This window comes from Prorops nasuta, unplaced genomic scaffold (genome assembly GCF_024137725.1).
Source record: "Prorops nasuta isolate Cenicafe-Biocafe unplaced genomic scaffold, Cenicafe_Pnas_1.2 PNAS00019, whole genome shotgun sequence".
NCBI lineage: Eukaryota > Metazoa > Arthropoda > Insecta > Hymenoptera > Bethylidae > Prorops > Prorops nasuta.
In genome coordinates, this window is record NW_027116816.1 from 2,007,767 (window position 1) to 2,019,677 (window position 11,911).

General features: G+C 44.0%; 1 protein-coding gene across 1 annotated transcript; it reads left to right on the forward strand.

Annotated features, from left to right (window-relative positions):
• The first annotated feature begins 1,913 nt into the window (after nucleotides 1-1,913).
• On the forward strand, nucleotides 1,914-11,296 carry LOC136780444 (transcription factor SOX-10-like). The gene is made up of 5 exons (XM_066738806.1): nucleotides 1,914-2,973; nucleotides 5,783-5,929; nucleotides 9,145-9,487; nucleotides 9,580-9,908; nucleotides 10,020-11,296. Exons 1-5 carry the CDS (start codon nucleotides 2,735-2,737, stop codon nucleotides 10,291-10,293), a joined length of 1,332 nt encoding a protein of 443 aa, XP_066594903.1. The 5' UTR covers nucleotides 1,914-2,734; the 3' UTR covers nucleotides 10,294-11,296.
• Nucleotides 11,297-11,911: the final 615 nt, after the last annotated feature.

Here is an 11,911-nt window from a genome sequence, read left to right on the forward strand (position 1 = left end):
ATCCGACCAATAGAAATTAACACCAACCGCAATTTTGTTCCAAGCAGCGATAATTCTGCTGCAGAAGAACGCAATAAAATAAATTCATAAGATCATTTACCCTTATTCGTTCTGCGCATTCCCTACATCTTCTTCATAATAGTTTATAATGGAAGATTAAAGTTCTTTGAGCCTTTTGGAAATATTTGCGCAGACCGAAGATATAGCTGCTGCGCGCCGAAGAATTTATTTAAGTGAAATCGCGGTGCAAAGAGAAAAGATCTCGATTTCCCGCTGGCCGCCCGGTAATCTGTGTGCTCGATTCAATTTTAGCTCGACGTGAACAATAATATTGATTTCTCGAAGACGGATTTCTGCTCTTCGCCTTGTAAACAATCCGACAGGCGCACGTGGCGCCAATGTGTTTGCTGGATTTAAAGAGTAGTATACACGTGTACGATTTTTCTTCCTCTTCTTCTTCTTCTTCTGCTGCTGCTTCGGCTTCTTGCCCCATAATAGTTTGACCGATTTCGTCGAGGGCGATCGATCGACAAGGTGCGCAGGAAAGATGGAGCGTGCGTCTTTGGGAAGAGAATTTTGGCGGAAAGTTTGAAATTTCTGGTCGAAAGTATAATGTTCTGTACAGTTAGCGGTCATAAAATATGGTCGGAGCGCGGTGGCCGTCGGACAGTTGAAAGGGGCCGCGAGCGATTTAACCGAAGGAAGAAGGAGGAGGAGAGGGGGAGGAGGGACACATGTAGCCCCACAGGAGGTGGCCCGTCGGACCCCCAACGGTGTTTCTGTAGATTTTGCAGTGTCATTGGGGTTACCTCGTCGTACCGGAGCCACCATATACGCTACATAATATAAATACTATAATAATATATCAGTCCATTAGAACGGAACGACCAGTCCACATACACACATACCGTACACCCTGATCATACGCATTTTCAGTCAATTCCGCCAGTCCAATAAAACCACGTCGGGACTTTTCCACTATACCACTAGTTATCGCGCGCCTCTCGTCTCTGTTGACTTTATTGGGGAATCCCTAATTGCGAGTGATTTGATTAATGGAATCGAACTGACGGGGAAAGCGCTAACACCGCTCGTGATGACAGTGTCTTTTCGACAAACCGTGCTCATTCCTGGCTGTCAACGTGTAGTCGAGTCTCGATTCTACTGTCCGCAGTCGCGTTTTTGATACGTTGCACGAATGAGAAAGTTGTTGAATCGACGTGGGTGGATATCGTAAATTCTCTGCTCGCAACGTTGCTGCGATTCCTTGTAAAAAAATTATGTTGAAAATCCCTCAAATGATACGTATAAGTATTGGGAATCGTAGATGGTAGTTTTGTGGAGAATATTTTAGGTGAGCTGCGAATCGCGGGAGAGCGAGAGAATCTGAGATTCGGTGGGCTGATAATTGCGAGATGCTCGTTTGGACCAATGGCGTGACTGTGGCAAGAGGGTATTAAATGCGATGCGTAGAGAGGATAAAGGAGAGCGGCCGGAGCGGGTCGGGAATGGAAGCGAGAAGGGAAGAGGAAACTGGCAGATAGGAGGAGCAAGAAGGTACGCGATTGGTCCTCCTCTCGGAGGATATCGTAGCCATGGCAACTCTCCTCCTGACCGTACGACTCGGTCGAACTGTCGAGTCGCCGAGTCTCGCGTACCGAAATAAACCGTATAATCTGGAGGGGAAAGAGCTAGCGGCCTGCGCCCTGCGGCAATCTCCCAATGGTAGTGGGGGTGGTCCAAACCCACGGATCATCCAGTCATCATCGCTCTGCCAAATCTCACCGATTGCTTATAATTCATTCAAAGAGACATTCCATCGAAAATACCTGCTCCAATTCAATCTCCTAGTGCAAAATCTCGGTTTACCTTGATTTACCAGGTTTTTAGAGCATTTTCTCGCTGTTTCTACAGGAAAGAAGTCAAAATTTCCACGAGAAAATTGCAAGTTTTTCATTTTGAGGGAAGAATTTGTCAAGTCGCGCTTTCGCGTTTGGGAATTTGGTATATACTTGCCGGATATATTAGAATTGTGGGTCCTGCGAGGGAGATTGTGTGGAGCTGGGCGCGCGCAAGCAACAAGTGTTGGCTCCGCCCCCGGGGTGAGGACGAGGGGGGCCGAGGGGGAAAGCGAGGGTGACGTTGGCTGCGGTTGCGGTCGCGAGGACGGAAAGACAGAAAACGCCTCGGGCGAGATACAAGCAACCACCTCACTCGAGCGCTGATCGAGCACGCGCCAACCGCCAGCCACCACCGACGCAAATCGCGACCGACCAGCTGGCTGATCGAGAGACAATCTCGCTATCCAACTTCTGTCTCTCTTCTTTCCTGTCTTCCTTCCCTGCTCCTGCTTCTTTTTTTAAACACGCGTGCTCGTCTACCAAAGTCATCGGTGAATCATCCTGCTTTCCCGGGAATACACGAGAATATACAGAAAAAAACACAGTTTCACACGGATTTTTAAAGTGACAAGTGATCGATGAACTCGAAAGATCGAAATTTCGCCAGGGCGAATGGAGCGGAGCTCTGAACCTAGAATATACCTGTGCCTAGAATATTATCCCAAGTCGACGAGCGTGAAAATCGAGAAATCGTGATATGATCAGTGCGATATTTATAGTGGACAAATTTACGTTGCTCTAACGTTTCTTCGATCGTTAGCATGACGATCGATCGAATGTCCTAAAGTCTTGCAAGATTTTCAAGCGAACTTTTGTGATTTGAGAGACGTAATATGAATGACATGATGGGAGAATCGTCCGGGTCTATCTCGTCGACCGGAAGTAGTAACAGTAACATCAGTAACGTAGCTGTGAACCACAGCAACAACAATAACAACAATAATAGCTGTAGCGTTAATAATAATAATGGAAAATCGCCGGCTCTGACTGGCAATGGCGATGAAGGAATCAGTGCAGCCGTCGCTAAAGTTCTCGAGGGATACGACTGGACCCTGGTACCCGTTGCTACCAAGTAAGTTCTTTCTTTTGGTGCATAAAATTATCGTTCGACGTTTAATATATAAATTAATCGACTGCATCCCTCATAATCATCCACGATGATTTCTTCTGGAAATTTTGTAGACAAAGAAACACAGCAAAATAGGTTTAGAATATATATAGTACACCCGTTGAAATCACCTGCACACACGTGTCTCTTTCAAATCGTTTTCTTTTTTCAAGTTTAGAAATGAGATGGACCGAAATGATGCAGCAAAAGGCTGGGTCGTAGCGAGGTTTCTGTACTATACTATATTAAAAACATACACGAATCGTGATTCCATAAATCAAATTGAGTTTCGGTTAACCCCTGTGGGATCGGCAAATGACAGGTATTATAGTAGGTACCAGAGGAAAATTTCTCGATTCCGCGCTCGACGTTAACACCAAAAGTGTTAATGTGGCATGTCTCCCGCTAAATCTTTGCAAGCGCACTTACGAGCTGCTAGGTAGAGGTGAAAAGGGGAAAAAATAGTGAAACGCTAACGGGGTATTGGGAGGGTAAGCGGGGAACGCAGCGTAGCCGTAAAAATACGTAATGCTAACTCAATTATGACGCACTCGTTTCCCCGGCCTGGGAAACGGCGTGTGGAAAAATGTCCTCGCTTGCCAATTAACGGAAATTAGCTAATTAATGCTCGATCGGGCCCGGCCACTTGGCTCCCAAGCTGTGAGCGATACACATCGTCGTGGGAAGAGAGTACAATAAGGTATAATAGGACACGTAGACAGGACGCGTACGCATCAGGCTTGTTGTTGGAAGATAGGAGCCTCGAGCCAGGCACTTTTGGCCATGCAAAACGCACGAATAGACATATAACTCCTTCGAACGGGACCGCATGCATAGCGATGATGAGTTAACGCTGCTTGCTGCCAACTTGTCGAAACTTGCGAAATTCTATCGCTGCCAATCGATAAATATAGGAGGCTCTTGGTTTTGCGAAAGCGAGCGAGGAGATTATACAGGGGAATGCAGCTGACCAGGGAATTACGCAACTGTAATATAACTCTGAGAGCTTCGCGAGAGATTCGCGCCCGCGTTTAACGCTCGCGGCTGATCTCGTGTAATAATTCTCTAATTAGCTCGGGTGCAAATCGTAGATCAGCTTTTGCGAGATGGGTCGTGTCTTTAGAAGAGAAATGAGCATTTTTCAATGGAGGAGAGCAAACGTCGATTCGGATAATCAGGGGTGAAGAGAAAAATGATTGAGAGCTGACGATTGGAAAGAAAAAATGTGTAGCTACACGAGGAGGGTATAAGGGGGGGGGGGAGAGTTCTAAGAGGGACTCGATGGTTGAATGAGTTCCAAATCTCGAAAGTGTATCGTTATGCGTACCGCTGCTTATCAGTAACCCTCAATTATAAGGGTTATCTTGGGGTGGCCACAGGGTACCGTGTTTATTCCTCGCGATAGAAACCGATAATTTGGACTGCTTTTTAATTCCCAGGAACTCTCGGTGGTTGCCCGCCTCCCCCCTCCGCCACTTCCACTTTACTGAAAATCTGGACAAAGCCAATGATTCATTTGATTCTATTTACCGCATACCCATTCGTTAACTCACGCCAATACTGACGAGAGAACGATAGCGACATTTTTGCCCAATTAGAGTTATCTTAATTAACGATCGAGCCATCCTTAGGATATTGCTTTTAGCATAGACTGTTGGACGCCTGCAGAAATTGTTTTTTACTATTCCATATTCCATAATATTTAGCAATGAGAATGAAATCAAGATTGGGTTTTTCTAATTTTCGTCATGAGAAGTCATTCGCTAATACACAGTCCCTAATATACTAGAACTGAATATTATTATGCATAGATAGTGTGAAAATCCCTATTAGTGGGTTCTTGCTAATTAAGGCTTTCGGTTTACTTACAGATTTAACGCCCTATTCATTTCAAAGAGACTGAAACGTACATTATACGAGTTACCTTTTGCATCCCTATCACACCCTTTTACCGAATTCCTTGTATAGAAATCTTTAGCGATCGTTTTAAAATGAGAGGAAAATCAAGCACAAATCCCCTCCCCCTTATTTCGGAGGGTCCCCACTCGAAAGCCAGAGAGAGGGTCCTCTCGATCGAAAGGAAAAAGAAAATAGTGATGCAAAGTTTGAGTATATATATGTAGCTGTATAGGAGAGGGTGGTGGCCATGGCGGCGTCGGCCAAGACGTTAATCACGTCAGTCACGTCAATCTGGCAGGTTCAGCAGCAATAGCATTTTATGAAGTCATCTTCTTGGAAAGAAAAGGATCTTGAACTCATCCAGACACCAAGCTCGAAACTCGCTGGCAGGACCAGTGTTATTTTAAGGCTGATCCCGGGGGTGCGCCAGAACTCGATATGGATACATTTCACGGCAGCAGGATTCACTTCCTTCTGCAAGTCACAGTGGCTCCCTACACTACTACATTTTCCAGGGGCGATTCCAACAAGAGTCTCTCGTTAATTAGTGCCTGATTTACATAACCGCTTGTCAGAATACTTGAAAAGCGAAAGAACGTTTTCACATCATTTCTGTCCATATAGTCTGTATAAGATAGCTCTCTCTCTCTATACACATACAAATACACACACACGCGCGCATTCTTTTCACAGTTTGACTTATTTTGTCGAATCCGTGACGAAGGCGTTCAAGTTTTTCTTTTATATTTCTTTCTCTCGATAATATGTTATATCCCGAAGAATGAAGATATCATGGGAATAATATTGTCCCGAGCATGTTGAGAATGTATGAAAATAAATCGCTTCCAATGAAGATAATGTCTTCGAATTGCAGGGGATCCGGTGATAAAAGGGCTGCGCACGTGAAGAGACCGATGAACGCTTTCATGGTTTGGGCTCAGGCAGCCAGGCGGAAATTGGCCGATCAGTATCCACAATTGCACAATGCCGAATTATCGAAAACTCTTGGAAAACTTTGGCGGTAAGTCGACTTAATAAGAAATGTGATTTAAATATTTAAATTGAAGCGAGCGCACAGTGATGAGAAAGCTGGAGAATTTACGTTTCTGCGAAGCCAAACGGAATGGTACTGTTTCGATCAAATTAATCGGTAGCACGTGTCTTCAATCGTACCTCCTCTCTTTCTCTCTCACTCCCGATCAGATAAGCGCGATTCTCACAGATGTTAGCTTCTCGGGATTCTCAGCCAAGCGTGATAATCGCGCTTTCCGCAATAATCCCGCTTGCAAAATCTTTAAACACGTGTGTACATTTATCTCTACTGGACGAAAAGTCTACAGACGCCCACGATATTCGCTCGAGAATTTGGCGATCGCAACATTTTGAGGACGAAGCTATATATCCTATTATATATATATATATATATATATATATATATATGGTTATAGTCGGTTACAGCACACTTTAACCACGTGGCACCGCGTGGTTGCACGTGGTAGCAAGTGTCTTCGTTTTAAAAGGGGAGCAACGCCTCGACACGTGTTTCTCCACCGAAACAAGAAGAATATTTCTAGCCGTGACGTAATAATCTCAAGCTGCACAAAGAACCCACCGACTCTCGCGGCCTGAAATTTTAATTCGTACGCTCTGTGTTCGGTCGAAGAAAGAACGTACGGTGCGAGGAATTAAAGACCACTGATGTCTCGGGGAAGGATCGGTGGGGAGACGAGCAAAGTAAATCCGTTTCCTGATTGCGGACTAACGAGGGACGCGAATGTATAATATACCTATATACTCCATACCCTCCTCCGAGGCGATCAGAGAGCGAGCCGCTCGAGACCCCCGCAGAGAAGCATTTTACAATACCCACTGATCGCGATCATTCGTAAGATCGTTCTTTGATTATACCAATACTAACTTGGGCAAAAGGTCAAAACAAATCTGGAGCGTGTATCAATTAATGACGTTTCAATTACGAACGAAAATTACATTAGCTCGTAAAAAAACGCTCTATCTCAGAAGAATTGGTATTTTTCGTAAAGATATATATGAACCTTACAAACAGTAATTATTTAACACCTTCTGAAACCAAGCAAGCATCAATTAACACTCGCTACCGAAAATTATATTCACCTCCCCGGGTCTTCGTTCTTTTCAACTTTTCCCACTTTGTCCAACGACGCTCTTTCTGATCGAACCATCGTCGTGTTTCTCGAAAGACCATTCGTTTGTACAGATTCGAAAGTGAAGTATATTTTGCATAATTACTGACACTGGCAGAATCCTATAATGGTGCTTGGCGAACGTGATAGAACATAGAATAGTCTCTGTCTAACGGGCGAAAATCTAATATTGTAGCGTCATCTTTCATAATTAATGAAGTAAGGATTTTTGTATAGGAATGCTTGTGTAGTTTCGATCGTATGCGGAGAGATTGAACTGGCAGAAGAGGAAGAATTTGCAAATTTTCTTAAAGGATTTCTGTGGACTCGTGAACCTTATTAAATCCCTATCACATTATTGTAATATCGAAGGAATGATCGAGGACAGGAGAAAAGATAAGGTACCAGGTGTGAATGATGCCAAGCTCCCCTCTCAGGTTTCTTGGCACCGAGCGCGTATCTCCTTCAGATATTAGGAGGCCTGTTTGTTGACAAAAAGAAAACAGATATCGTAGTTCATCCTTGGCGCGTGCTAGCAGCTGCCGGCTGGTTCCTCCTGCTGCAGATAAAAGATCCGAAGAATTACAGAAGGGTCTTTGTCCATCGTCAGGTGAATTTTTCCGAACCTGCCCTTGCAATCACGTTCCTCTCGCAAATAGAACTTCTCGACGAAGAACAGGTAAATGTCCTATCGTACGCGCGTAAGGAAAATGCCCAAAGTCCCCTTCTGCTTTTCTAGTTTGCTATATATATAGGCTGCAAGTATGAAATTTTGTCGATTCCAACTTGTCGCGGTGCACGAGAGTGCGATGAAAAAGAAGCGAAACACCTTTTATTATATACGCTCTAGTCGAGTTCCCAAAGAAATTCGAGGGGACTAAGCTTGATTTCCGGGTTAAACTCGTGTGAACGAGTCGAAGCAACATCTGATAGTTTAGAAATAACATGGATGACGTGTATGAGAGCAGATCCGAATTAGCTGACACTGCGTTGCATCTGGTGAGTAAAAAGTGGCCACTATATAATATCGTCGAGGCCCACTAGCTACGAAAAAAACTTACGACAAAGTACACTCCGCTGGAGCGTTCCTCTCTTCTTCACTGATATACACACGCACGCACACACACACACACGTAAACATATAGTATTATACATATAGTGTACGTATATAATACTACTTGTGGACAGCCACTCGCGCAACAGCCGTTCTCTTATCGAAAATCCTTCGAAAAGACACGAAGGAAGAAAAAAATTCATTGACATTAATCATACGTCAACCCAAAGATTTTTCAATCTCAGCAATAACGAAAGATCATCGAACGGATATCGAGTCCAGAAAGTTTGGTATTGAATGACGATTTGCAGCAGTTCTGTGTTGATATTTCATGTTTTCCTTATCTCCTTAGTTCCATTTACATGAAATTGATTAATGGCGCAAGAATAAGTACGTCATTTCATCGGACTTTCGCATTAATATCCATGCTATATAGTATACCTACCGAGTCTTGATAATTTTCTATTTATCAAGCATTTTCCGTGGAATCTGGATGATTCGCTCGTTTCAAGAGTTGCTTGTCCTTGGCGATAATTGTACCGCGGGTTTGTTAGCTTTAGGGATTTTGGCGTGCGTGGAAGCTCGGTGAGATTTATTGGGCGATGGTCGTCGGGACTGTTCGGCGGAATTACACCGGAAAGTCTTATCAAGCTTTAGGGGTTTATGAGGGGGGGCGGTGGGAACATAAACACACGAGTAGCATTAAAAAGCGAGGCGAGACTCGAGTGAGCGAGGTTGCGAGCGCGCGAGCTTATAGTCAAACGAGAGTGCGAGCCCCTTGTAGAGCTTAACGCGCTCGGGAACACTAACCAGACCCCCCATTTCGACTCCTTGACAGAGAAAGAGCAACGGACGTTGATAGAATTGTATAGTCCTATCTCCAGGCCTACTCGCTCTCTCTTTCTCTTGTATCGTGCGAGAAGTTCAACAATTTCAATCTTTTAGCGGTTTAAAAAAAAACTCATAGCATATATATACATAGAAATGCGGAAATCAATGCAATGAAATTCGTGTTCGAAGGCTGCTCTCGGAAAGCGACAAAAAGCCCTTCATCGAGCAGGCTGACCGTCTGCGGGTGATTCACAAGCGAGAGCATCCCGACTACAAGTACCAGCCTCGTCGAAGGAAGCAAAATGGCGGAGGTTCGGCTGGTCGCGAAAGTTCTCCATCCAGGAACCAAAGCAACGTTACTTTCAGCGTCTCCAGATCCATGAAGCAAGAGGATTTGAGCCCGAGGACCGCACATCAGGTGCCCAACTCTCCCCAGAGCGCCGTCAGCTCTTCGCCACCGACGACTCCTGGTCAAGGACTGTCACCGCCCACTCCGCCTACCACACCCAGAGGCCAGCACTACGCGGTTCAAGTAATTAGCAAATTAAAACTCTACCTTTCCCTTCGATACGGCTATCGTGAATTCTTCTAAAGTGGTCTTGGTCTTTGTTGTAATTTTTTCAGGGTAATCAACATCAGCAAAATAATGGAATGTACCAGCAGGAGATGACCGCAGTGATGATTGCCGAGGATGCCGCGCATCAGCACGCGGGTTTGGACCTTCGATACATAGAGGTGGGCGACGGGCTTCCTCCAGTGGAGGATGCTCAACTCAACAGTCTCAGCAGCCTGGATGGTGCCGGTCTTAACCTGCCGCTCAGCTTCCAAGAGTACGAAGTGGAGAGCAGCGAGCTCGACCAGTATCTGAGACCACCCCAAGTGGCACAGGTTCATCAGTACCCATCGGTAGCTCCTCTACCCACCTCCTCTGCCACCCACTGGATCCTCAACAGGTGAGAGAAAGTTTTCCTTTCGTCCATTTCAGCATTGCTTGGGTAAACAGCTTTCCGAAAAGTTCCGATGGAAAAATGTGGAAAACGGCTCTCTTCTGGTTTGTTGAGCAGGTACGAGGAAGAGGCGGAAAGACCTTGCAAGTCCCATTGTTCCGATCAGAAGGTTCCTACGAACGAAGTCATGTGGGAGGAGAGATCGCAAGACCTGGTGAGGTACCACGAGCTGCAGCCGCCATTACCACCGATACAGTCCGTTCAATACATACCCAGCCACAATCCTCATTATCCTCACGGCTCGTCTCAATTGGGTCACGTGACTGCGCCGTACAGCAGTCAGTACCATCGCTACGTATCGGGCATCGAGACCTGGTCCCACTATTCGTAGCTTTATTATCTTCTTCGTTGTTCCACCATCGATCAAATCCAAATGAAATTTTCTCTCTCATTATCGGGATCTTGTAATATGTATAGCTTGGTTCTTCACTGATAATACTGAATTTATATGCCTCACGTTTAGACCTAACGCTATAACTAGATTGTACGATATACTATATATCACAGCGTCGCGTTAATGCCAATTGTGATAGCTTTGAAGGCTTGATGGAGAAAATATGTTATAATAATAAGGGACGCGCGGCGCTACTAAAGCATATGTGATTGGTGAGGAGATGCGATATGGATTTTTTACGCTTAAACGAGAGAGGACGAGGGGGAGATATAGCCAAATAATATAAATGAATAATTTTATCGCGCGTCACGAATGAACGGATAGGGAATAATTGTTAGGATCGAGACGAACGATCGGTCCAGAGGGATACCTGCTGCTCGAAAGCTGAGATTTAATGCTGCTACGTGCCCCTGGAAAGCGATATACTCCATGACATCATTCCATGACAGCCGACCATTCCAAAGTGCACATTTTCAGGCTAAATAAACAATCGCCCGATATGGTGCGTCGGTGCCTGGCCGATCTAAATATAGTAGTAATAATGCGTAACGTTGGGCCCATAAGTCTCTCTTCAAACTAATCGTCAAATATACCAAAGTTTTTATCAAAATCATCATTCGAACGTTTGTACAAAAATCTCTCGCATTTACGCTACGTTCAGTAATTTCTGTAAACAGTTCTTTTTTTTTAATATTATAAATTGTATATGTAATTATATGTATCACGTATTAACATTACCTTATACAAATAAATGCTACGCTGGCAACAGTGCTTTTGTACTTAGATATTTATTTACCGACGCATTAAAAACGTGCGCTAAAGCGTAGAATTAATTTAATCGACCTAAGTTGCATATTATAAGTATAGGAAAAAGCGACCAATCACCATTTAAATAGTAACTTATGAGTACAATGTACAATACTAATTTGCTTACCTACAAGAATAAAAGATTATATGGAAATAAATTCTGAATAAGTTTTGTTTATTCCAAACACCTTAATTATTCCGCAGCAGCAGTTACACGTTAGCTGCAAAAATCTAGCAGGTTTTGAAATATTGGTGGATTCTGGCAAAAAGGAGTATGGATCGCATGCGATAAAGATGAGTGGGTGGTAGGACGGTAGGGGTGCTTCAAATATTTGTCAAGTCCTTTTTTTAATGGACCTGGCTGGCTGGCAGTGAGGCTGCGAATGAAACGATCTTTCTCGGCAAACAGGTCTTATCAAAATCCGTCCGTGGAGGAACGTGGGAATGTCGCGGCGTTGCACTTGAGATTAACGAGAGAGCTGCTAAGGAAACCTTAAGTATTAAAATAGCTCCGCTGGAAAGGGAAAATTTTGCGGCGTATTAGAAAAGTAGCAATGCTACAATTTGATTAAAAAGTTTTTTTTGAGCACGTAGGTTAAATTTAATTATAATTTATAAGTCAATTTAATTCAATTATTATATACATTCCTTTCATCTATCTCTCGTTATAAAGTGTAAAGAGAGATAATTACTCTATTTTCAAAGAAATATATAAACAGTATGACTATATGGCTGAATTTTGATGAAA